At 37.5% G+C, this 27,713-nt stretch overlaps 1 protein-coding gene across 1 annotated transcript; it reads right to left on the reverse strand.

Annotated features, from left to right (window-relative positions):
• pole (polymerase (DNA directed), epsilon) lies at positions 1-27,463 on the reverse strand. Its single transcript, XM_084413979.1, has 49 exons — positions 27,128-27,463; positions 26,007-26,142; positions 25,797-25,877; positions 25,565-25,609; positions 25,387-25,479; positions 23,885-24,039; positions 23,545-23,689; positions 23,379-23,459; positions 23,097-23,204; positions 22,877-22,987; positions 22,606-22,691; positions 22,315-22,434; positions 22,087-22,219; positions 21,502-21,615; positions 21,166-21,378; positions 20,963-21,070; positions 20,718-20,846; positions 19,465-19,567; positions 18,851-18,997; positions 18,551-18,696; positions 18,103-18,251; positions 17,854-17,946; positions 17,607-17,751; positions 17,304-17,461; positions 16,031-16,226; positions 15,643-15,857; positions 15,132-15,234; positions 14,934-15,014; positions 14,601-14,723; positions 14,305-14,514; positions 12,941-13,153; positions 11,558-11,701; positions 11,045-11,185; positions 10,677-10,830; positions 10,412-10,518; positions 9,853-10,029; positions 8,816-9,039; positions 8,213-8,433; positions 7,125-7,329; positions 6,854-7,027; positions 6,362-6,487; positions 6,100-6,232; positions 5,758-5,962; positions 5,176-5,307; positions 2,133-2,326; positions 1,352-1,552; positions 1,018-1,143; positions 780-869; positions 1-271 (listed from the first exon to the last, which is right to left on the reverse strand). The coding sequence occupies exons 1-49, from the start codon at positions 27,187-27,189 to the stop codon at positions 170-172; spliced, it is 6,858 nt and encodes a 2,285-aa protein (XP_084270105.1). The 5' UTR covers positions 27,190-27,463; the 3' UTR covers positions 1-169.
• Between the last annotated feature and the right edge of the window lie 250 nt (positions 27,464-27,713).

Below are 27,713 nucleotides of genomic sequence, written 5' to 3' on the forward strand. Positions count from 1 at the left end.
TCATATACAAAAATATTTATTAACACACAAAAAAAAAAAAAAAAGGTCCATTACCAAAACATTTCCCCTGTTATAATGTACACAAACTTCAAATGAATTCAGATCTGTACAAATGGCACAAACACACATAGTTTGGCACAACCAATGGAGAGTATCAGGTGAACAGCATCTATGCGTTCATACTAAGGACCCAGTCAATGGTCTCTAGCAGGAAGCTCATATTATAATGAGCGGCAATGTTCCGGAACACTTCCACCTGCTCAGAGAAGCTCTGCAAACACATCCAAACAAGTGCAAATGAGAAAACATGACAGGTGAAAGAAAGAAGTATCTTATGTTCAACAACGCTGCATTTATTTGATAAAAAATTCAGTAAAAACTGTAAAATATTATTACAATTTAAAAGTACTGTTTTCTATTTTAATATATTAAAAATGTAATTTATCCACGTGTTGGCAAAGCTGAATTTTCAGCATCATTACTCCAGTCTTCAGTGTCACATGATCCTTCAGAAATCATTCTAATATGATGATCTGCTGCTCAAGAAACTTTTATTATAAATGTTGAAAATGGTTGTGCTTGAGTGATTTTTTTGATGAGTAGAAAGTTCAGCATTTATTTGAAATGTATAATGTATTTCTTACATTATAAATATCTTTAGTGTCACTTTTGATCAATTTAATGCATCCTTGTTGAATAAAATCTTACTGACCCCAAACTTTTGAACTGTAGTAATGCTAATAAACAGAAGTATTAGCATATTAGTATTACACAAGTACCTTTGTGGTGAAGCTGAGGTTGAAATCTCCAGCACAGCTACAGTACAGAGGCATGTTTGCCTCCTTCACTCCTTTGCATTTGGCACATTCCTATGATGGGATAAAGTGCCATAAGTCCCACTTACAGAAGTGAAGGTCAGTGGATATACATTAAACTTGGACATCTTACACTTAAAGATTTAACTTTGGCAAAACCATAAATCTAAAACACTCTGAAAGTGGTAAATGTGTCTCTCACCAGGTCTTGTAGGGTGTAACTCATGAGTTTCTTCTGGAGCGCCTCCACCAGGGCCATTTCTATGGACTCTGTGTCATACTGGGCCTGACAGTTAGAACAGAACCACTGAGGAAGAACTGAACCATCCTACATGAGGAAAGAAGAGAGAAGAGAGAATATTATTGTCTTTTTTGGCTAGTTCGATCACATGACAAAAGAGTGAACATGTAGCAAAACACCAAGTTAGTTGTAGCTTAACTCTTAAAAACCCTTAGTCAAACGTAAACACGAGTAGCAAACCATTAACCGCAGGCTTAAATATAACAAACTTTAACAGTGAGAGTCAGGTTATTACCTGGGAAACCGCAGGGTCTTTGCAGAGGTCAAGGTCACGACAGAAGTTACAGTGGTGGCAGATGACCTCTGGCAGGACGTAGGACTTGCAGGGGTCACAAAACTGGGCGTCCTCTGAGAATTCTCCAACATCCACCAATCGCAGAAGATCTCGCTTCAGTTTGTTCACCTGATTGACAATGTTGGCATCCAGAGAGAGCACCTGGAGGGACATTACGCACAGAAAATATCTTAATTACAATGTTCAAAAGTTTGAGGTTTCTTATAAATGTGCATTGAAGTCTCTTATGCTCACCAAGGCTGCATTTATTTGATCAAAAATACAGTAAAACAGTAATATTGTGAGATATTATTACAATATAAAATAGCGGTTTTCTATTTTTCTATATTTTAAAATGTCATTTATTCCTGTGATGGCAAAGCTGAATTTTCAGCATCATTCCTCCAGTCTTCAGTGTCACATGATCCTTCATTCTAATATGCTGATTTGATGCTCAAGAAACATTTATTATGATTATCAGTGTTGAAAATAGTTTGTGCTGCTTAATATTTTTATGGATAATTGTGATTCTTTTCAAAATTATTTGATGGATTAAAAGTTCAAGCGAACAGCATTCATTCGAAACAATTTTCTGAAATGCCTTTACTGTTACTTTTGAGTTTTAGAAGTATGAAAGTGTTCATAAAAAACTCAAACTTTTGAACGGTAGTCTTGTGTAGAGATATTGTTACAACTTAAGGAGTTTAAAACAAACACAGGAGCAAGAGGTGCATGTTGATACCTGGCAGACATATTTAATAAACTCCAGAGCAGGGTTATTGAGGGGCAAGTGAGAACCAGGAAGAACAGGAAACATCTCAGAAGGGAGTGTAACACTGCGAGTGCTCGACACTTTCTTCTGAATCTTCTGAGTGATGGTGAAAAAATTCTGTGTGAGTTCACTTGACACGTACTCCTGGGAGAACGTGATCAAACCTAAACACAACAGACACAAGAAAAATAACCACATGAGTGAATCTTGCAGAAGAGTAATGCTGGGTGGGGTATGACCATAGACTGTAAAAAATATTGACCCAAGCGTGCCGCACGCGATATTTTTTTTCACAGGATGGTAGGGGAAGACTCATGAATATTCATTAGGATAGTCATCCCTGATTGGTCTTAACCCCAGTGACGGGTAGGTTTAGGGCGGGGTTAGGAGTAGGTCATCAGACCCCCAGTGGCGGGTAGGTTTAGGGGTGGGGTTAGGGGTAGGTCATCAGACCAATCAGGGATGACTTCCCTAATGAATATTCATGAGTCTTCCCCTACCATCCTGTGGAAAAAAATATCGCGTGCCGCACAAGCCCTGAAAAGTGAAGCCAAAACGTCTCGATCGCCCCCCGGTGACTGGTCCTAGTATAGGTCATAAGCCCCGCCTCCCCGTGTTATTCAACGGGACGTGAGACCAACTAAACAATTAAATTACACTTCAAATATCTTTTTTCCAAAGGTGGTTTCTTTCATTTGCTGTCGTTTTTATCACGCTGGTGTAAGTTCAAGTGTCTGTTTCAAAAATAAGTTGGTTTTTAGTTAGTTACGTGATGCGGTGGTGTAACGTCATGATTGACAGCTGTGATTGACAGGTTCTCGAGCGAAGTAGTCACTGAAGCACCAACGGACATTTTTACGGGATCTTCGGAGGACTGAGGAGATTGTATTTACTTTATTTTAACAAGCCTCTTGTCTAACTGCAATCAATTTTTAAAAAAGTGTGCAGAATCCACTCTCCCTGAGTGCATTCTGCGAGAGTGAGGGCGGAGCGTTGATTTCGCGGCTTTACTTCCTGCTCACTACTGCGCAGGTCTGGTCCCGAGATCGCTACTGCGCAGACTCAAGTTCCAATATGTCAGCGCCATATCAGGACTCTGGCGGCTTCAGTTCTCATCAATGGAAGAGAGCGAAGGGGCGTCGTCCATCTTTTTTTACAGTCTATGGGTATGACCAAAAATATAGATCATAGTATTTTTTTAAGATTCTGCCAGTTGCACAGTATATCACTGTATTTTCTTTTTTGATGACTGGACCTTAATATAGGCTTACACTGGCTTATTCTTTCTGTCAGGGGTACACTAATGTCAAAGACAAATTTACAGTTTATAAAACGAACAATTTAATTAATCTTTTAAAACAATGAATCTTTTTGGCAGGTTGTAACGAAGACATTTGAGTTACTGCATTTTAATAAACAGTATTATTATTACTTGAATTACACTTCACTGTGTAATAGTAATGTATTTCTGTTATAATTTCTTCAAGTTAAACTGAACTTTTAATTTGATGGGTTGTTGTGAAGAGCTTTGTGTTTCTGTGTACATGATAGGATGATAGTTTTATCAAATGAAATGTTGAAATGCCCGTGAAGTGACTCTCAGGGCAGTTCTGCAGATGCAGTTCATGTGTCCATGTCCTCATATACTGAGACGGCAGACACTGAAAACACCACGAGCGCTTCAGTGTGTGTGTAGTGGCGTGACTGGAGTTTTCTGCATCACAGAAATCATAGGGCTCTACATGGTATTTGCCATGTTAAAGAGAGTTAGCTGTATGGATTATTTATTGTTGTGTTATAAAGTTAACTAACCATTAGTAACAAGGGTATGCAGTTCATTGAGGTGCCTTCTCAATACAATCTACATACAGGGTTCGTACACCTATTCCAAGGTCAAATTCAAGCACTTTTCAAGCACTTTCAAGGTCCATTTTAAAGCTTTTTCCAGCACCTTAAACCACCGTAAATTACATACCAATACATAGTCAAAATTATTATTTAGTGTTTTTATCACATTAAAAGAGATAATGCTATAAACAGCCAAAATTGTTTCATAATAGCAGAAGGATCAGATATTTAAGCAAATCACAAGTTTTATTTTTCAAAATGTATCACTGTCTAAGTAGATAATGCCTATGAATAATACTTTTCATTATATTAATGTCCAAATATTGCTAACCAGATAATGTGATTTTCAGGCTGTAAAACTGAAGTTATTTCAATGGCTTGCACCGCGCGAGGACGTTTTGTTGCTGTGTCGACCAAAGCGTAGTGCAGCATTGGCGAGCTTGCACGCACGTCAAAGTTAAAAATAGTTCAACTTCTGCCGCTACGCTCTGTGACGATTACCCGCGCGGCCAATAAAAACGGGGCATCCAAACAAGCGTGGAAATCAAAAGGAAAACTCCGCCTACTTTTGCGCTGGCCAGCGTAGTGCTAATCGCTCTGTATCTGAAGGGCTACATTTTATTTCTCCATTTAATAAACGAGCTATTCAGTCAGATAGGTATTTGTTGTGAAAGAACAAGTTACAATTTCAAGCATTTTATCCAAAATTTAAGCACTTTTCAAACCTTGAAAACACAACATCAAAATTCAAGCATTTTAAAGGATTTCAAGCACCCGTACGAACCCTGTACATATATACATATATTGCTCTGCATGGCCACTGAATAGATGTAGCAATTGTTTCATCTACGCACAGGTATTTAAAAAATACATATTGCCCAGCACTACAGAAGAGCAATTTATTTTTTATATTTAAAAAAAAAGAATCTCTCTTGCAAAACATTAATTTTAAGTTTAATAACATGAACAATTAAAAGGATGCTTTTCAATGTTTCATCTTTGAAATGATCAACTCTCCAAATTTTCCTCAACAAAACGAAATGAAAATATCAAATGACAGCCGTAATAATTCATCAGGATTAATCTCATGGGAAGTTTATTTAAGAATTCAATCATAAATAACCCATTACAAAAGCATATAAAGCTGAAACTGTATGTATCTTACCAGGAAGTGCACTGACGTCCCCAGTTGGCTGTTGGGATGCTTGGGTCGCTCCTCGTCTCTTAATGGGAGTAGCGCCAGGGGCGTTCCGCCGAAGCTCTTGTCTCATGCTGTGATAGACGGCTGCAATGTAGGCTGCAAACAACCACTCAATTATCATGATGAGAAATTAAAATAAAATTATAAATTCACCTGTAATGTTTCTTGAGCAGCACATCATCATATTAGAATGATTTCTGAAGGATCATGTGACAATGAAGACTGGAGTATTGATGCTGAAAATTCAGCTTTGCTTCACAGGAATAAATTACATCTTACAAATATATTAAAATAGAAAACAGTTATTATTTTAAATTGTAATATTTCACATGATTTCTGTTTTTAATGTATTTTTGATCAAATAAAAGCAGCCTTGAAGACCATAGTAAGAGACTTCTTTCGAAAACATTTTTAAAATCTTACCAACATCAAACTTTTGATTGCTAGTGCACATGGAGCATAAAGACACAAAGCGACTGCAATTTTGGAAGGCTAAAAAAGGACAGTGATGGGAACTTTGAAAACAAATGCAATCTGTAATGTTACCTGAAATGATCATAAGAAAGTATTTCTGACAGGATGCCGTCTGAGGAAGGTACTGCATGATGTTCCAGTTACTTTCAATCAGGTCTTCCACATCTTCTTCCCCGTCCTGTTCTTCATCCTCCCTTTGGTTTTCTTCATCTTCGTCCTCATCCTCACTTCCATCTCCCTGTGCTCCATCCTTTTTTGTCTTCTTTTCATTGCCATGCTAGAGTTGGTAAAAAAATAAATATAAATAAAATAAATGTGCGTTGAAACTCAACTTGAACGGTATAAAATTCACCAATCTTTTTACACTGAAAAATTACAAGTTGGAACAAGTTGTTTCTAGGCCTTGTGCTTTACCTCTCCATACAGAAGGCTAGAGGGCAGCTTTCCCTTCACTCCTCCATAGTTAGTAGGATCCATCCACAACAGAAACTCCCAACAGCGTGAGAACGTGATCGACAGAGAGTGGAAGATTTCTTTTGAATGGATACTGAAAAACAGCAAACAGAAAATTAATACCAAAGTTGGGTTTTCAGAGACTTGCACATTGCACAAGAAACTTGGATTACAGTCTAGACGAGAATTAATAAAAAAAAGAAAAAAAAAAAGGGTTTGAAACCTGTTAGTGATATACTCCACGTATGCAATGGAGTCATCAATGCGTCGTTTCTTGGTGCAGAGGATGAGACGGTTGAAGTTTCCATAGATCACAGATGATCCCAGGCGCTTAAACTCTGCCACAAGTCTGGAACGTTTAAAATAAAGTGTTTAAAACCAGAAAAATATTAGTAGTCATCCTGTGGCTCAAACAGTAAAGCATGGTGTTAGCAACACCAAGATCATGGGTTTGATTCACAGGGAATACATAAACTGATCATTCATACTTCAAAAGTTATTTTGGGCAAAAGTATCTGCCAAATGCATATATATTCATACCAGAACAAAAAGCTGCTTGGTTTGAAATTGATTTCTGTGAGCTGTGCTTCATACAGACAACAGATCTTTTTTGGCTGCTAAATTTCACTAATGTGACCACACATCAATGGAGCAACTTTCTTTAACTCCAAACATCAAGTTGACATAAAACTGGTAGTCTGTAACCTGTACTCACTGTAGGAAGATCTTCTTCATCATGTTGAGGAGTGTGCGGTGCAGGGCCGGGTCGTACAGCAGAGAACTGGGTGATCGCAACCATCGATAAAAATGCATCACCTGGTTATCAGCGTAGACGTTATGATACTGCGTGATCTCTCGAACCCAACCAACGACCATACTCTTCAGAATCCTGCACAAGGACGGAAAACAGAATGAGTTTTTGCAACAAAAAAAAAACAAGATGGTTTGATTGTGTTTACTAGCCTTACTCATTTATACATGCATACCTGAATGTGTTGGAGCAGAGCGCTGTCTCGTCATAGCTGGCCACCGCGTTTGTCCCCTGATTTCCTGACATCATTTCCTCCAGTGATGCATGCTGAATGACATCAAAGCTGACGCCCATGCTGGCCCCGCCTTCCATGTCGTTAACATGCTGGGACTGCAGAATGGTGTTCACTGCCAAACTCTGAATATCCAACTCCACACAAACTGGAAAAAATAGGCAAAAAGTACTTTATAGAGATACATTTTTAAAAGTAATATTTTTACTAATATTAACTTTTCAACCTGATACGTTATCTGTTCTTTAATATCGCGTCTACCGATAGGTATTTGGTGGGTCTCTAAAGAATAGCACATAATGATATTTATAGGTAAAATAACTTTTTTTTTTTTTTTAATGCAGCATCAGTATTTTTTTTTGTTGGTATAATTACACATTTTTTCAAATATAAGCCCTTAATTTCAAGTGAGAAATGAAATACATTATTTATTTAAAAATAGCTTATTTAAAAAAAAAATACTAATATATTTACCATAATTTTGCATAAATATGACATAAAAACACCAGCAATTATTGTATTTAATTTAAAAAAAGCATTTATTTACCACAATTTTGCATAAATATTATAAGATAAATAAAAGCGCCAGTAATAGTTATTTTTATTTATATTCATAATGCATATTAGGTTTATTAGTCTAATAATGATGTAGTTGTGTCAAAAAGAAATAAAACAATTACAATAACAACTTAAGTGGATATTTAGGCTATACTGCCATCTCCTGCTACAAATGCAATATTCTCGCTGTGTCTTTAATATCTGCTGTACTCCTAAGGCCAGTTGAATAAACATAGCCATTGTGTTAAGACTGTCTTAAGAACTAGTATGATCAACTAGAAGTTAGTTAGGGGTAATCAGTCTTACTGTTCGGTGTCAAATTAGACCAATCTACGTTTTTATGTTACTGATTTTAAAAAGTTATTAACAGTTTTAAAGAATAAAATTGGATGACTAACTTGTAAGACTAGTCTTAACAGTTTATGCAACTGGCCACTATCTGCGTGTCTGATCCTGTGTCTTAATTTGCTTACCTGTGGAGTAGCAGCCTTGGCTGTTGATCTCCATGGAGCCTCTCTCATCACTCTCCATCACCAGTCTGCTGTCGTCAGCCTCTTTCCCCCCAAGGTCCGGCCGTGCCGTAGGTGACAGCCACAACAGGTGGTTGTGCTTTCTCAGATGACGCGCAAGAAATAGATCTGATCCAAATATAGAAATATCCTGAGGCAGGTTTCCCACGGGAAGGTGATAGTACCTGCAGAGAGAAAGGACATTACAGTACATGAGTCTGAAGTCAGCTTCTCCTAGCATGCTCCGTGATGTTGATTTTTTTGGGGGGGGGTTTAAAGACACAGTATGCAAGTTTCGCCACTAGAGGTCGCTTATTCAAAACAATATCAAAGGCATAGCTTGATGATGCTGTCAATGAGCGTGTAATCATGGGAGTTGTCATCTTCACCTCCACAGAGAAGAAGAACACAACCCCAAACATTTATTTCACACTGACTTGAGTGCAATTCATACTGTGCCTGAATAAAAAAAGAAGATAGCTTTATACACTAATTAAATAAGTCTTACCTCATGGTCAACTTGAAATAAAACCACTAGTATGACAGTGACAAATTTGTGTGGTGTACCTGGCCATATCAAACGCCTGTGAGAGGCAGCTGTCCAGGTTCAGGTAGTGTTTGATCATGCGGCGAGCTCCGTGTCGTTGCCAGTCCAGTACATTGTAGCTTATCTCATCTATAACATGAACTGGCACCACCGGAAACTCCTCCAGTACAGTCATGCCGGCTGCCAGACGCCGCAGCTCCCAGTTAGACTGGACAGCGATCAGGGTCGGACCACGGCGCTCCTCCTGCACACACGTTAAGAAAAATGGCTGCTATTTATCTGCTGGGCTGTGCAATTGGCTTTTTTTTTTTTCTATTATGCTTTTTTTGCATATTACCGTTCATGTAGTGTGTAATATAACAGTTTGTGAATGTAGAAGGTCTGTAAAGTTTTTATTTATTTAATACATTTTATTTATTTATCGTCTCCCAAATGAAAGAACCGATTCTGAACTGCCGAAACGAGTTCCCAGCAATTCCAGTCTTATTCCTGCAGGTTTGTAACAAATCTACATAATGCCAGCCTACGGGTTTCAAATCACAGGCAGAGTGTGAACCAACTCTAGAGCAAGGAAGGCTAAGGAAATTAGCTTTCTATTTAAAAACACATTTAAACAGAATGTCATGAAAAAGCCCTACCTTTATAATCACTAAAAAGCTGTCACTCATCTCAATTCATCGCAATATATAGATCAATGAAGCTGGCTGCACAATCAATCTCTTATGTAGCCTACATTGATCTACACTTTGTTTGTTAAAGTGAACTTATACTGATCAATGCTGCAAAAACACATCGTAAATGGAAACCTTTGATGCTCTCAAGAGCGCAAACACCAAATCTGTTTTGCCAATATGCTATTATTACGAATACGTAATACACATGCTCCACCCATGGCTCACTATGAAAAACATCTCAGACACTGTGAGAAAAGCAGTGATGCTGCAATATACAGTATATTAAGAGAGAGAGAAAGAAAATTGTAGGAGGCCTTCAACAAAATTAGGAACCTTTAAAATAGCATAACAGGGCCACTTTAAATAACATGTGGAGGCCGTACCTTATAGTTGAGGAGAATGCGCTGCAGTGCACGGTAGATGGCTTTGATGTCATTTTCAGCACGCACTTCAAACTGATGTTTCTCAGGTGGCAGAAGCTCCTCTGTGGTCTTCTCCAGCAGTGCTGTGCGCTCTGCTCCGTACACTGAACTCAGGTTCGGCATCTGATTGCTGCGTACCTAACATTTGGTGTAAATTACAGTAGTGTAAACTGCATCATCATCTTTGCACTGTGTATTTCTTGCAGGGCTGATTTTATTAAATAAATAAACCGCAATAAATATTAGCATTGTAATGTTACAGTTGCACTGTAAAATTACAGTACAATACTAAACTGCAATATTACAATAGTAATTTTTCTTACTATGATTTATATTAATTTATTATTATAGAAATATTTATTATTTTGTTTGTTTTTATCTAGTAATGATAATAATAATAAAAAATCATAATAATACTTATCATATAGTCATATTAATATAACCACAATATTTGGCTTATTTTGGTTTGTGTCCTAGTTGAGTTTTTAGTTTATGTTTTAAGCTAAAATGTGGAGCTTACCGTGTCAAGAACAAAGACACTGGCTTTACGTTGAGACGGTATGAAGAGGCCAAAGAGAGCCTTATGGCCCTGACTGTGATGGTACAGGTAAATGTGCCTTACACTGCCTGCAACACATAAAACACACCCAAACATATATTTTTTTAGCTAAAACACTATTATTTTTAGCCACTAAACAGATGCGCAAACATTACTATAGTGCATGTACAAATTTTGAAACCAATTACAAGCAAAACTAAAACCACACTGAAAGTGATTATCTCACCTGGCTCGAGGTAGCTGAACTGGGCCAGGGATCTCATTTCTAGGTGTTCCAGGTCAAAGGTGTCAGCCTCTCTGCCAGCCAGGGCTCGGACCACCTGTTTATTGACCATACACATGCAGCCCAGCTGGACCAGAGCCCGGAACAGCAGCGGAACCTACAGGTCGTGTGAGAGGGCACGAGACAGACACGTGGAAATGACCTCTTTAGATACTGCAAGATAAGGTCAATGGAGCACAGAGCAGAAACCCCCTCTGGAAATCTCCAATTAGTCTAGAATATTCCAGGCTGACTACAAAACTAAAAGACAAATTCATATACCATAATGGTAATTAAAAGGCAAAATGTCATATTTTGGAAAAGGCATTTACCTGTGTCTCATAGACACCCTCAATATCAGGAGCAGAGAGATCTGCATTGATCTCATTGATGTGTTCTAGGTACATGTCCTCAGGAACTGCATACTGATACAGGTAATACACCACACTGGAACGTGGAAGTATCCGGTTCACCTGTCATTTAAATGGGTCAAAGTGAGATTAAGTGCACAGCTTTGATGGATGAGTTGAAATATCCATTTTCAACACTCTTTGGAATACATGATTCTGAGCAAAATATAGGTAAATACAACATTAGCAATGATAATATTATTATTAATAAATGTAAATTAATAGCATCATCTTGCTAAGCAGATTTCTATACTGTGATGGACTCTTTGCCTTAAAGGAAGCTTTAAGCTAATCTCCAAGCAAGATCAAATTCTTCACTGACACATTCGCTTGAATCTTTAACTGGCACTAAATTAATTTATAGTCAAGAACATGAAGATTTCTCCTTACACAGATCATGGACAAAATTGGTGTTGAAAATGTTATACAGCAGACCTTTTTGCAGGTAGCCCCCTCTTCTTGCTTGGGCACTCTCTGATTGACATAAAACACTCGTGGGATGTTGAGCTTCATGCAGTGCAAGTCACTTCCAATGACCGCCCACAACTTATAAAGACCCGGGTGACTGGTCTCTGCAATCTAGAGGTGGATAAAGATACACATCATGCATAGTGACAAAAAGAACAAAACAGTAGTCATGTTTAATAGTTTAGATACAATGGATACTTTTATTCAGCAAGGGCACATTAAGTTGATCAAAAGTGACAGTATAAAGACATAAAAGATTTCAGACAAATCAGCATATTAGAATGATTTCTGAAGGATCATGTGACACTGAAGACTGCAGTAATGATGCTGAAAATTCAGCTTTGCATCGTAGGAATAAAGTACATTTTAAAATATATATTAAAATAGAAAACAGTTATATAAAATTGTAATACGTCACAGTATTAGGCTACTATTTTCACTGTATTTTGTTTAAATAAATGCAGCCTTGGTGACCATAAGAGACTTCTTTCAAAAACAAACATTTGAACGAATGTGCATGTACATTAGAGATCAGCTCTAACGTCACCCGATTCCACTGTTCATCCACCCGCCACCCACCCGAAACTATGACTTTCTCTGATTTAGATATCCGCACCCGATCGGCACATTACAAATGTTCTAATTCTCAGTGTTAAGCGTGATGATATGGTAAAATATTACAGGCTGTTTTCAAATAAACATTTATTTAAAGTAAAAGTGTTTCTTTGGCAAAATTACATTTAGTTAATAGGCAAGGCAAGGCAAGGCAAGGCAAAGCGCTTCACAGCCATTACATATCACTCACCCAACACTTTAGTCATCCTGATTAACTACACTAAAACTATCCCCACATGGTACTTTATTTCTTCCGTTTTTTTTTCTTTTAATTCTTTGTTTTTAAATTTCTCCTGGATCTGTTTTGCCTACACTGCTGCTTAAACAAGTGGATCCCGCAATTGCGTAGCTGAATGAGAGTCTGCAAATTAGTGCGAAAAATTAAGCTTTAACTCATTGATATGTCTATCATTATGATGGTAATCACTCTTATCAGAATAATTTATGTAAAATGTGTGTAAATAGTTAAAGCTGTTAAGTTATTAAGCAATATCTCATGTAGGCTTCTTCTTCTAGTAGACAACTAGGAGGTGCTTTTCCGTTTATTAAAATCAACACATTTATTCATCCATCCACGACCCACCCATTAAAAAAGTGGAATGTTATATTTTTTACTTGGCCCACCAGACCTGCAGATTATCTGCTGTGTCCAAGGATATAACCACGATCCGCACATCACTAATGTACATGGAAAATGTATTTACATTAAATCACTGAATTGCCAGTGTGACGTACCTGTACAATTTGCCAGGGCATGTCTAGAATACTGCGGGCGGTTCTCCGCAGGAAGCTGCCAAGACCTGTTGTCGGTCCATCACGGATTACACCACCCCCTGTCGGCTGAGATTCCCCATCAATCAAACGTCGTCGTTTCCGTCGTTCCTTCCTCTGACGAATCTGCAGCTCCCATTTTTTCTTGTGGTAGCGCAACCAGACAAGAATTTCCTCCTATACACACACAAATACAGAACAATTTGCTGTGAAGCCTTCCTTTTATTTGATATGTCGATAGATTTAATCAAACATAATATCTAATCATATGTAACATGAGATAACAAATGCTCCAGTTCAGCTGCAGGTGTCATCAATATATAGAGCTCAGACTTGACTTTTGCGGTTTATTAAAGTGCCCATATTATGGCATTTTAAAGGTTCCTAATTTTGTTTTGGAGGTCTCCTACAAAAAGTTTAAATGCATCCAAGGTCAATACTCTCTTTAATTTTCTTAGAATATATCACCTCTTTTATCAGTGTCAGTGTCTCTCTAAACCGCTCCTTTCAGAGAGCCTACTCTGCACTGATTGTTTAAATGGCCCAGTCTGTTGTGATTGGTCTACTGCTTGCGTGTCGAATACCAAACGCTCATTTCAATATCTGAATTTCAGCTCCGGAGGCTCCCACAGCACTTACAATGGCGTTGGTTTAACCGTATCAATTCGAGCAAGAGTCCTCATCTTTTGGAAGCGCATGCAAAGTGGATTTGCTTTCACAGCGCAGAAAACAGTGTCTTCTCAACAAGACAACACAAACCGAGCTCTTCTAGGCCTCAGCTACAACTAAAGTGTTTGAGGGAAAGTCAAAGTTGACGTTGTTCGAGGGCAGTCAATGAAAACCATAGGTTAGCATTATGGAAACCTATGGTAAATCATCCCCATATACTGATTGGCTTCATCACTCTGTCTCCTCTCCACCAGTAAGCTGGTGTGTGGTGGGCGTTCTGGCGCAATATGGCTGCCGTCGCATCATCCAAGTGGATGCTGCACATTGGTGGTGGTTGAGGAGATTGCCCCTTCTATGTAAAGCGCTTTGAGTGCCGAGAAAAGCACTATATAAATGTAATGAAGAAGAAGAATGAAGAGAACCTACGCAGATTAGTGCAGGACATAAATAAGGCTGGAATTGACTCGTTTCAGGCTGTTCAGAATCTGTACTTTCTTTTGGGAAACATTAACTCAATTTATTGTGATCTTTGAAACATTTACATTCACAAACAGATATATAACACACTACATGAAAGGTGATATCTGAACTTCATAATAGGGGAACTTTAATTATAACTTGCGGCAAATGTTATTGCATTGTTATACTGTCTGTATTACCCGGGTGGCGCCCATGGCTGGCGGTGGCCCCAGTATTTCTCTCCAAGACTGTGTGAGTTCTTGCTCTTGAGACTCGGCCTGGCTGTCCTCTGCCTGAGATACCCTCTTCCTTTTTGTGCTGATTAGTATGGCAGGTTGCACGGGGCGCTGAGGAACACCGAAATCCTCCATATCAGGAGTCTCACCTGATGCTAGAGTTTGTTGGGCCACCTGAGAAAGACAGAAGAAGGTGTGCGTACAGAAGGAGACAGGTAGACAGCAAGTTGTGTGAACGGTGTGTGCGACAATAGACCTACCTGTCTCTTTCCCTCACTGGTAAAGAGCTCACTAATCTTCTTTTGCTTGTAGATGTCATTCTTTTCAAGAAGCTTCTTATGCAGCCAGTCTGGATGTCGTACCCTGGGTACTGGGTTTTTCACCTGAACAAAAATAGTAACTGTTAAGAACATGGAACTAAACAGAAGAGAATATAAATGCACAGATAGAGACCAACAAATATTTGATGCTTGTCAAATTAGGTAGATTGGGTAAAAATTCTGATTATCGTAGAAGAAATATAGTGCTTGATTCTGGTTAGGACAGGTGTGACAGGACTGATATGGGTCTAAATGATGTGCATGGTAATTGACCTGTTGTAGAGCTGCAGGAATAGTGATGATCTTCTGTATAGCACTGCCCAACCGCTCAATGTAGTAACTCCAGTCCAGAATCTTATATGGGAAAGACATGAAAAACAGTAATTAAAAACATAACAGCAGTAAAGAATAAAACACTCCTGTAATTTCAACAATTTTGAAATTGTAAGTCAATGAATCAAATTAACTCACAGATCTAATGTCAAGGTCATGGAGGCTAGGCATCTTCAGCCATTTACGTAGGAAATGCTTTTTAACACTCTCTTCAGCCTGAAAAATGGCCAGAGGGATCGCCCTGTGTGTGAAAGAATACATTTTTTTATATTTATTTATATTACAATTTAAAATAACTTTGATTTTAATACATTATGAAATGTAATTTATTTCTGTGATGGCAGAGCTGGATTTTCAGCATCATTACTCCAGTCTTCAGTGAAGAAGACTGAAACATCTTCAATAAATCAATGTTGAATGAAGTTTTGCTTAATATTTTGTAGAAACCATTTTTTTTTTCAGAATTCTTTGATGAATAGATAAAAATAACAGCATGTATTTGAAATAGAAATATTTTGTAACAATGTAAAAGTCTTTACTGTCACTATAAATATGAATTATTTCTTATCAAGAAATACTATTTTTGCACTCTGTTTAAGCGGGAAACAACATTCTGAATAAGATGAAAATAACTATTTTAACGTCTCACCTCTCAGTGACGGGCGAGCCCTCCGGTTTGCGAGAGATGACATAGCGACAGCTGAGGCCGGCGTCCTTCACCATTTGATCACCAAGGAACTCAGCAAGACGCTTGGCCGTGCTGATGGAGGTGGATTTCTGCTCTCCATAATCTTCCAGTTTACGGGACATTGAGCGGTTTTCTGAAATCAGCTCAAATAACTCCGCATCTGGCATGTTAGCAGCCTTGAAAACAAAAGACAAGAACACCACTCTCACTGAGTGCCACTCCCATGTGGCTTTGCCTTGTTAAAATAATAAACACTGGAATAAATATTGTAATAAAATACAATGCAAGCAATTATTCCCATTATATTTCCACTTACACCTGTGGAAGATTGTGTAACATTTGTCAATACCTTGCTGTAGAGCACATCAAGCCAGTAGTCAGCCACTTTAGCCACAGAGGCATAAACCTCATCTAGAGTTGTGCCTTTCAGGAAGGCCTCAAACACAGATGACTGGAAGATCTTAATGAGTTGAAGTTCCCCTCTCCTCTTCACCTCAAAGCCCTTTAGCTCAGCCAGAGACCCATCCTCGTTAAACACGGCATACCTGAGGATAGAGAAGATACTTAGAAACAAAGTATCTCTACAGGTTACAACCAAATACATTGAATATATTTTTCCTATAGTTGAGGCTTTTATCCAAAGCAACTTACAGTAGTTTGGATCTACTAGCGACTTCAGGTACTGGTCAGACATGTCCAACAAAGTATAAATTTAAACCAAGAAAGTAAAACCATGATGTAAACAAGAGATTCATTGTGCAGTATAGACAGATTTTTTGATTATAACAGGAGTTTTTACTCCTTGAGCTTGTTTTTGTAGTTTTTGAAAGCTACATGCATTATTGGATTATTAATAGCATTAATAATGGTTACAATTTTACTGTAAGTAACGTTGCACCTACATATCAACTAACTCTCGGAGCATTAGTAGACTGTTAGCGGTAGGGTTACTAGAATAAGTTGATATGTACTTGCAAAGTTATTAGTCACTAGAATGTCTGTTGGGGAACCATAAAATAAAGTGCCAACAGAAGGTGCTGTATGTAACTTTTTCACTCTACTAAAGCATAAAAATACCATAATATGTTTGCATATTACTCGTTTCGCACATACTCGTTTCTCTGAAAAACACTACTACAGCCAGTAATTTTACTTTGAAATGTGCGTTTCCAGGCTGGAATGTTTGTTATTGTTTTGGTCTGTGATACTGCACGTTGCCAATTTGCCAATTGTCATTGTCCATTGCGCTCGATCCTGTTGCGTGTGCTCAAATTGGCAATCCAGGTGAGCACCATCCAGTCTGAGGAACAGGTAGCAGGAGAAACGGCGATCTCCGATATTTTTAATTGGACTGCAGTACCTATTTCGACCACTAGTTTTCATTCTTACATACTGCACCTTTAAGAAGACAGTCTACTAATACTCTGAGAGTTAATTAACAAGTATGTGCAACGTTACTTGTAGTTAACAGAATGTCTAAATGGGACATTCAAAATAAAGGTCTAACCACATCATGGTACCAAAATCCATGAAAACGACTACTAAAATTTTGGTACCTAGTCCTTTCAAAAGAGTGAAAATGAACAAGTAGCTTTAGTGTAGCTCAGATGTAGTTCGCTCACCTCTTCTTTAGCTTCTTTCCTTCCTCTTTGGAGGCGGGCAGGATCATAGCCAAGTACGGCCCATCCACTTCAAAGAAGATGCTGTTCTCAGCTCTGGTCTCATATGTTAGAGATGCAGGGTCCACCAGCTCTTGATACTGATGATTTGTGAAACCCTCCTACACATACAAATGACAGGATCTTTTCAGATTATCATTAGTTATTCTCTTTTAACCATCTTTTTGAAGACATATTCCTTATTAATATACAATTAACCATCTGATAATGTGGTTTACTGCTCAAAAGAGAAGCAAGATAAATTACCTTGACCATGATATTGAGCATGGCTCCTGGATAACTGATGGTCACCTTTGACTTCTTCTCATTGGTGGATTTTATGACAAAGTTCTCAGGAAAGGTGTTGGGAAGAACACACCAGATACCATCAGTGTCCAACTCCAGAGGCCTCCTAAAGAAGAAGAGGATAAATTAATCAATCAATTACAATAAACTGGTGTTTAAATTAACCACAACTCTGACAGTGTTTATGGGTTTGGTGTAAGAGCCTGACCCGATCTGCTCAATGAGCTCTCTGGCCTGGGTGATGATGTTGGCACCAGTATAACACACAATCCCAGCCATCTCCATCGAGTACCATCGTGCTCTGAGAAACATAATAAGAGCCATCATGTAAAACAGGAGTTAGAAAACAAAAAGTAATATCAGCAACTACAGAAGACAAGAAACTCCTCAGGTATATCTGCTCTAGCACTGGGCAATAAAAGTGCCTTGAAAAGTGATGGCTCTGATTGGTCAATACCCTTTTCTCATGACGTATCCGTAGAAGGAGTTGAGGATGCACTTGTGCGCCAGTTGCAGAGACTCATAGAGAATCTCCATGTTCTTGCAGCGCTTCACCTCTGCTGCGTCCCCTTTATCCTGCGCTGAAGACAGTTTCTTCTTCCACACCTGGACAGATTATATAAAAAAAAATAATAAAAAGTGATTCCTTCCTGCATAGGTGAGCAGACTAAAAAATCACGTTAAAAGACGATATATCCTAGAAAAACATATCCTTTTTAAATAGAGTTTGATGCACTACGTAGACAGACTCGGACTCAACTTTATTGTCCCGCTCGGGGAAACTAAGATTGGTGCCAAACACTAACCACATCCATATAGTACATTTTAAAATACAAATAAATACCAAACTGTAACATTCATAACAAAAGAAACAATTCAACACCATTTAGGCCTGAATCCAGTACCTTGTGGAGTCCTTTGAACTCATATCGACGGTCTCTGAAGGCTCGAACCGTGTCAACATAAAAGGAGTTCTCTCTCTGGCAAATGGTAGTGACTCTCTCCTCTAGTCTGGTCAGGTGAACCTTCTTATAGGCTTTTCTACAGTAGTCTTAAGAAAACAAATACAAATGTAATAACGTGTCTCACTGTTCATCTATACAAAGTGATGTACAAGTGCATAATTTAAGCTTTTCTTGGTCTGACAATAGTCAGACAAAACCTAGATCCTTGCAGATGGGTATGAGAATCAAGAATATACTGACCTCCCAAGCGCTTCTTCTCATGACGAGCCTGTTCTTCTCTATTGAGCACATGGAAAGCACGAGGTGGACCGTTTGGAAAGAGAGGGGGAAACTTCTCTGACTCCAATTGCTGCTGAATGCGGTGAAACTCACTCCTACTGGCCGGCACTATGAGGAAATAAAAAAAACAGCTTGAACCTCACTGATAGCAAAACTGCATTAATGCTTTATAATAGTTAAAAGTTCAGCAATTATGAAGTATATTAATGTTATAATGTTTGTTTATGTTATTACTACCCAATGTAAATATTACTGGTTATGAGTAGTTTTGTCTTCACTTTATAAAGTATGTGACTATGGTTGCTTTTTGAGAGAAATCTCTCTTTTTGTGTGATTTTTCAGGATTATTTGATGCATAGAAAGTTCAAAAGAACAATTTATTTGAAATGGAAATATTTTGTAACAATATAAATTTCTGTCACTTTTGATAAAAAAAATGTGTCCTTGCCAAATAGAGGTATTAATTTCTTAAAAAAATTAAAAATAAATTCTTGTCATTCTTGAGTCAACCCAAGATGAAAACAATTGTGGCATTAAACGTCTCCTCAGAGATGTGAGAAGTTCAAATCACTCACTGATCTCTCCTCTCCACTGCCATGACATCTTGCGCTGACAGTTTGCACCAGGTTTATTAAAATCACAGGCGGCACAGGTCGCCTCGTCCACCATGGCAGAGGGCTAGGAGCAAAAAAAAAAATAGATGGAGAGAAAGAGATGATTTAACTCACTTTATTCATATACAGTAGGGTGGTCCTTATTTTTAAAGTCTCCAATTGTCATGCTCTTAACCCTTCAAATTGTTCCTTTATATAAGAAAATACAGCATGCCAATTTTTATGGCAGTAACATAATAATTACTGGTAGCTCAATAGCTTTAAACTTTCTGAGATTTTGATGATTTTCGTAAAAACCAATCATTTGAATTGGTATTGTACCTGGCTAGTAAAATTCCCAAAAAATCTCCACATATTCCATATGCTCCATATATTTCTAAATATGTATTTTAGATGCATATCTCAGTTTACTTATTGTAGAAACTAAATCCAAATTAATCCATCCATGACCCGGTTTAGCAGATTTACCTTTCCTGGTGGAATCAATACATATTTCTATTGATGATCACCTTGGTTATTGTTTGGGTTTAGAGCACATTTTTTGGTTTAAAAAAATTACATTACGTTCCTTGAAATTGACCCGGAACTTTGGCTGAATCAAGCAGATTATCAGGAGGCACAGGCAACCATACATGCAATGAAAGTAGTCAATGATCACGCCGAGAGAGGAGTGGCTCTGATTCAAGAATACAATGGCTATCTCACACACTCTGAAGAACAATTGCAGTTTCTCCTTCATGTGGTGGAAGATCAACGACGGATCTATCCAGACTGCAAAAAGTCAACACTGGCTGCTGAGCATCAGAAATGAGGGATTGTTGAAAACGTTGTGCTTTTTCTTTAGATTGTTGTCATTGTTGTCATGTCAGTGTTGCTCTGATTTCAATAAAATGTAGTTCATTTGCAGCAACTTTTAATATTACTTGCATATCACAATAACGCCGCACAGCTTAACATAGGCAATCTTCCACATGATTGAGCTACCTCTAAATATAATTTTTTTGTCAACATTTTTGCATATTTCCAATTTTGAAGTTAAAAGGAACAGTTTAAGAGGTTAAGACACTAACATTTTGCACAAAAAAAAAAAATTGGACTTGATAAGGACCACCCTAATATACAGCTGAAGGGAACAAACTAAAAGTTGTCTTAAAATGTCATTACAATGAAATTAACAACTTAAGCACCAGTATAAGCTGAGAACTGTATTGTACCTGTAGTCTGTTGGTGAGGATGATGTTGGGGTACATAGCCCCCACGTCCAGATGGTAAATAAGAGGACACTCGATTCTATTGGGCACTTCCTTCAGAGAGATCAGCTTTCTTTTGATCTCATCACACACCTGAAACAGGTGAGATTATTATGACAACTGGTATTTAACGTGATACATGTAAGCATGAAAAACATCATTCACAAAATAGGACCATGTGTCCATAAAAAACATCACTGAATACTGACCTCATTTAAGTTGGTGACCTGCTCAAGGGGAATCTTCTCCTCTTCCTCAATCGCATGACGAAGAGTACGGTCTACCCTCTGAATCAAAAAGTCAAATGCTGCTGGATTCTGTAAGAACATAAATTATAAATAATTATGAAGATACGATACAAATAAAACAACTCAAAACAATGTGCTTTGGTTTAAGATGGACTCCCAGTTACCATTTTAAAGCGACAGGGGATGTCACTGCGAAACACACCAGACTCCAGAGCCTCGACGTGGCCGCCCACATAAGTCTCAGAGTCGAGTACATGACCATCATCTGTGAGTTTATTAAAGACCTGCTCCTGCTTGTTTGGGAAGACAATGTTGGCATGGAAGGCCTGAACCATCAGCAAGGCTTCACACAGGGTACCGGAGCCTTTCCGCAAAACCTGTTTACACATTTGTGTGTCCAGACAGATATAAAACAAAACCATGATGTTAAAAACAATTATATTTACAGCTTTCTCATCACAATGTAGTAACAATAAAACCAAGAATTCGTAAATACAGACCTCATCGGGTTCCATGGGAATAATGGTGCAGAGGGCAAAAATGAAGGGATGAACATATTTCATGTAAAGGTAGTATGTGGCAACAGCGTCAGACACCGAATAGGTGGCCAGAGTCTGAAAAACAATAATACAGCTCATAATATAAAAACAAGAACTGTCAAACACAAATCCATCAAATCCAAAAATGTAAATATTTCATTAAAAGAATAAAATATATTAAAACATTTATATTTAAAAATTATAATAATAAAGAAATAAGTAAATTATTCACAAAGTAACAAATTCAAAGTCATTCAGAACCAATTTGAGGACTAATATGCAGCTACACCAAGCAGGATTTAGCAAACTGACCAGCTAAACGTCTTGTTAGATGTGGCTGGTAACATAGTATGGACAATGTATGGTGTTTCAATAAAATTTGTGTTAAAAATGAATTTATATTTTGCCTGACATTTTTCTGGAATGCTAAATTCATAAAACCTCGGAAATTAAGTGCATTGACTAAATGTTTATTGTGTAGTAAGTGAACGGTCATCCATGTAAATGATCAATGAGTGTGAAAGTTGAGGAGTAGAGGAAGGGCACCTGTGGTTCTTCAGTAGCCATACGGCACATCTCCTCTGGGTCCAGCTCTACGGGGTCATAACCTAACTTAGCTTTTGCTGCAGCCTTGAGGTTATGACTTCCTACAGGCAAGTAACTGTCTCTCTTTACCCACCTGAATGAGAGAGAGGGTGAGACCGGGTGTATTTCCTAATATAAAGTCATATACAAGCAATTCATTAAAAAAAAACCCATTTAAGCCACTCTTACCTGAGGCAGTCCATGTGAATAGCTTGGCTGGCTTTATATTCTCCCTGATTGTCCTTCTGGAAGCCGATCTCCTGATGCATACTCAGGCCAAGTTGGGCCGCCCTGGTCTCTATAAATGGCCTGAGGGCATAGAGACACAAATTCACCATCATCACATGCTACTTGTAAAAACACAAAAAAACCTGTCAAAACCATATGTAAATGAAAAATAAAAACATTAAACAGCCAACAGGATTTTATGTGATATAATATCAGATAGTCTAACAGTAATAGTCTAAAAGCATGTCCTACCAGTCAAAGAAATCTCCGTTGTAAGTGACAAAAATGTTCGGCTTGGTCTCATGGACGTGTTCAAACCATCTCTGAATGAGAGAGGCCTGCAAGCAGACAGAAAAGGTCAGAGATAGGGAAGGCAAATATTTACCAAACTACAGAAAAGTAGTTTGACAACTTAATTTTCTCAAGCCTTGTTTTACAATTGACGACATTATATCAATTGTTCAATTGCAGCACTGAGTACCAGTCTGGTAAACAATGCACATCATATACTGTTCAGCCTTACCTCATCAGGTTCATTAAATACTGTGAAAGGGCCCTCGTATTCAGGTTTAGGTGTGAACTCGAAGTCTTCAATGTCCTCAGAGACAATTTCTCTGTTTGTGATGAGGAAGCCCTGGGAAAATAGCACATACATTATTACCCATTATTACCCTAACCCATACAGTACCCATTACTGTATGTAATTAATGACTGACCTATCGTAAGAGCACAAAATACATTACCTGTCCATCTATCATGTATGATATCATCATGATCTGGTCTGTTTCAGCATCAGGAAACTTCAGAGGGAGTTTAGTGGTCTCAATATCAAATGCCAACACTACAGGGTCCTTAAAATGACAGAAAAATACTGCCATGAATAAGTGATTCATAATAATTAACTCAGGATCCTCAGTGAATAAACTGGAATGACATTATTGGCAATCATTGCCAGAGACTAAGCAAAGATCTCAAGCATTTAAACTCTTTAAGACATGCAGAAGCATATTTTCTAAGATTCTTACAGGTCTTTCCACAAGATCATCCCTGCGCACAATCTCAGGAGGATAGGCACTTCCTCTGTACCTCACATTATACCAGTGAGCCTGTCAGAAAACAGAGCTGTCAGTCAAGAAGGTCTCAGACATACTGTATAATCAGTCATGTAGCCTGTATGGGATGTTTCTTTACCACATGAATCTTCAGGTCAATAGAAACACGGACGTGATAGGGCACGTCATATTCTCGCATATCCAAAATGTTGTCAAGCTGCTCAGTCATCTTCTTCGACGAGCCATCCTTATTCTCCGTCACTACACTCCCACCAACCAAAGCACTGTAACATGCAAAAGAAGCATTTATAGGTCTGGATAACAATAGAGAACAATGTCAAGTGCATTGTGGAAAGTCTTAAAAATGTATTTCTTGAATAAACTTATTTTCCTTTTACATTGCTGCAACAAAGGTTTCAAAATTACCAGGACATCTAAATTTACAGTGTGCTTTCTTAACACTGCCAAAACGTGAATACCTGGATAACATGCTTGTGTAGGCGTCATTGGACTTCTCTCTCTCTCTGTTCTTGCGGACAGCAGGTGAGATCTCCCTTTTCACTTTAACAAGGTCATCCACCGTGTTAAAATAGAGTTTGATGTAGCTCCTCTTCAGGCCCACCAGGTGATTAGGCTTTTAAAGACACATAACAATCAAATGAATGACAAAAATGACAAAAGAATGAGTAAAATAAAAAAGGATCAATAAATGAACAAAATTGAAGTATTGATAAATAGATTTGGATTTATATTCATGTTATATAATGGCATCAGAGTCTTTTAAATTGATTTCTTCTTTAAACTTTTCTCCCAGGCTTTTTGTTAACACTGTTTAGCATTATGATGGACCACGATGCCTTATGTTGTGTAATAGTGCTGTTTTAAGAGATATGCTGAAACGCTGACGTAGGGGTGGGCGATATAGCGGTAGACACGATGAAAGGGTGGAAATTTGTCAACCGGTGGGGATTTTGGACTATCGCCTGAATCGCAGTTATGCTCATGTGACATTGCTGTGCTGCGCAGTCACGAAAGCTTATCGTTTGCCTATGTTTTAAAGCATTGCGGTTTAAAAACAGGTGATTTTAAACTGTTGAAGCACAATTAGCAGCGAAAAAGACAACTCCAGACAGCACTGTCTGAGAGACACGCGACATAGAGCCGCTACTCAAAGCGAGCGAGTACTGAACTGAGTGCTTTTTGCCACCTAATTAGGCTTGAATGTTTAAATATGGTTAAGTGACAATGTATTTGCAAGTAAACAGTAATTCATGTCTAAAGTGAACGTTAACAGTTGAGAGAGAAAATGCACAAGTAGATATACTATATTGGATCCGTGCAGTCGGTCTTAAAGTGAAAGCATCCAAATTAACCTGCTGTCATTATTAATGCTAATCAAACAACAAAAGAGAGAGAAAATCTCTCACTGCTCTTGACTGGATCACTTTTGTAACTTTAATAAGAATACATATATATTTAATTCACACAGTAAAGACTATGCATTGTTTTTCTATATATTTGCTTATTGATACTTTATACATTTTATGTAGTATTTCTAGTGCTTGAGGTTTTTCAGGTAGGTCCATTTCATTTGTAGTTTGTTTTCGTTGATCTTTCTTTATCACAGTTTACTTGTCTTCAGTAAGCTTGAGCATTTTTTTTAGGTTAGTATTAGTTTTTTTAATGATATTGAAAAAGAATGATGAAATTTCAATGGTATCAAAAATGTTGATATCATAAAAACCTTATTAAAAGCAAAAATAACTATATTGTAAATATATATTGTCATCATGAAATAAAATTACTCACATACCCTGACAGTCTTTGCTATGTCATTTAGTGGCGTGTAAGCTTGTTTTATATTGTACTGCACATTTTAACTGTGCTTTACAAATAAATTGGCTTGGCTTGCCTTGCCTATCAGGGACATAAATGATGAAAACAAATTAGTAGAATTAATGTATGAAAGAACTTAACTTACCAGATCTAAATCTTCCTTTGGGACAACTTCAAGCTTCGCCACTTTCCCTTGGAACTTCTTTGACAGGAAGGAGATAACCTCTCTTTCACAGTTCTTTAACAGATACAAAAAGACATACAGTATCATTCAATCCATCCAAACCAAAATGTTTTCATTCAGTAAAGAAGCTCAAACTCACCTTTTTAGTGGCTATGTAGAAATACGGCTTAAAAGGAAGAGCAACCTGTGGGGACACGTACACAAAAAAGGGAAACTTACAACATCAGGACCTCTGCCAACATAACATTATTTTCCTGCTCTATGATAATGTCACAAAGGATAAAATACATGTTTTAAAAAGTGGAGAAACCTTTAATGTTACATTTGAAAGAAAGAAATATGTATATTTGCAAACTGCTGTAATATCGCACTTTGAATCTGTTTCCATCTTCCTGTATGAAGTAATAGTCCACACAACTGATCATCCGCTTGTCATCATCCAGAATCTCAGTCTGAGAAGAAATACATAGCGTAATGTTAAAAATCTTCACAATATTGGCAAAATTATCAGAAAAAAGCCAGAAAGCACAGCTTACTGGTCATCTAATTACAGTGTTTGAATGTCTGACACTCATTCTTACCGGGTGCATGTTGATCAGCCATCCCGTCTTCTCACCAGGCTCCTTCATCCGTTCGAAGCCAAAGCGCTCATCCATCCCATCAGTGAACTGACTGCGCTCCAGCCGCTTGACAGCGGACAAAGCAGACGCATCATCCCTAAAAACCAACAACAACATGAAATCTACTGCAACAAAACCTGTCGTCCACATTCAACAGGCGTTTTGACAAATGCAAAAGCTGTCAGAGCACGCAATGAGAGAAAGGTTCACAGAAGAGATTGTGTTCTACTAATTAAAAGTCTATGCTGGTAAACTGAAAGGTTGCAGGATTTGGTTTCAATCTAGGCAATTGTCAATTCTACCAAAGTTGTCATTTTGACATTTCAACCAGTGACAGCAGTGTCAGGCTATATTTGAGCTAAATTATTATTTTCCTAATTCTTGGATAATCATCTAACATTCAGTGTTTATGACTTCATATTAATGAGACATTGAAAGGAATATTTGTAATAAAAATAAGTTGTTGTACATGGTGTTACCGTTAACTAAAACTATTAAAAACTTTTTTGTTAAATGTAATGAAGCCAGAAAAAAATATAAAGTTTAGATGAACAATTTTGAATAAGAAAAAAGTTACAAACTGAATTGAAAACAAATACAAGACTAATATTTAGAAACATAAAAAAAAGTAAAAACAAAATGACAAATGCACATAACACAATTACTATAACTTAAAAAACTGAAGATATACAAATAAAAACTGATTTAAGATATTAATAAAAACTATAAGTGTATATAAAAAATAAATAATAATAATAATAATAATAATATAATATATATATATATATATATATATTAAATAAAGTAATACTACCAGGACACTTTAAGTGAACAGCAAACAAACTATTAAAATGTTGAAGAACAATTGTGTCTGTTTCTAGCTACAATATACACATTTATAAAGATTTTAAACTAAAATCTTAATGTTAAAGAAAAGTGGTTATTTGTCAACTACCCAAACACTGTCTGCTTTACCAAACTGTACCAACAATACTTTATAACTGGTGTTAAGCACTAAATTACCATTGTAACATTTTAGACTGAAATATCTATCGTGTCAACATTACATTACATGCACTTACTGCTGGTTGTCCTGATCCCCGCCTCGGTCTGTTTTATATCGCCCACTGTTTTGTAAAACCATAGCTGACAAGAGTCTGCAAGACTCAAATCAGTCAGCAAATACAGCAGAACTAACTTAAGTTAGTTAATTAAAAGCGTCACTTCACACAATTCGACCAACTTTCAGCGCGATGGACCGAATTTTAGACCTTCTGTTCGCATGAATGTCACTAATGTGCTGCGAACAGCGATAAACTAAAGTATGTGTCCTTATAAATGTACATACAATTCGCGTTGCCACCGGTCTACATAGAATATTACTGTAAATATATATTTCCGTTGTTCATACTGTGCAGACGTAGAAATTTGGCGCGTTTTGAGTTGTTGCCGCGAGCTCCAGTCACCTTCCTGCTTTGATCCCGCCCCTCATCATTTCGACCAATGAAAATGCAACCTCGTGCGTACGTTTTTTACTAATGCTCCGTTTAAACTTATATTTCTATTTATTTTAGTATGTCTAGAAATTAGAACATTTAGGTGTGCGTAGTAAAAATATAAACGGAGACGTATAAAATATTTATAATTCATTTGGTGTGTTTTTTCTTG

This window comes from Rutilus rutilus (assembly GCF_951802725.1).
Source record: "Rutilus rutilus genome assembly, chromosome: 7".
In the NCBI taxonomy this organism is placed as follows: Eukaryota; Metazoa; Chordata; class Actinopteri; order Cypriniformes; family Leuciscidae; genus Rutilus; species Rutilus rutilus.

What these genes read in the sequence shown, in the direction of transcription:
- pole (XM_084413979.1), bottom strand. Translation starts at nt 27,189, where the DNA reads ATGGTTTTACAAAACAGTGGGCGATATAAAACAGACCGAGGCGGGGAT. An exon ending in GCAGTGGAGAGGAGAGATCA is followed by an intron (nt 18,998 to 19,464) that starts GTGAGTGATTTG and finishes ATTTCCTCATAG; the next exon opens with TGCCGGCCAGTAGGAGTGAG. An exon ending in CCAAGGCTGCTACTCCACAG is followed by an intron (nt 7,330 to 8,212) that starts GTAAGCAAATTA and finishes TATTTTTTCCAG; the next exon opens with TTTGTGTGGAGTTGGATATT.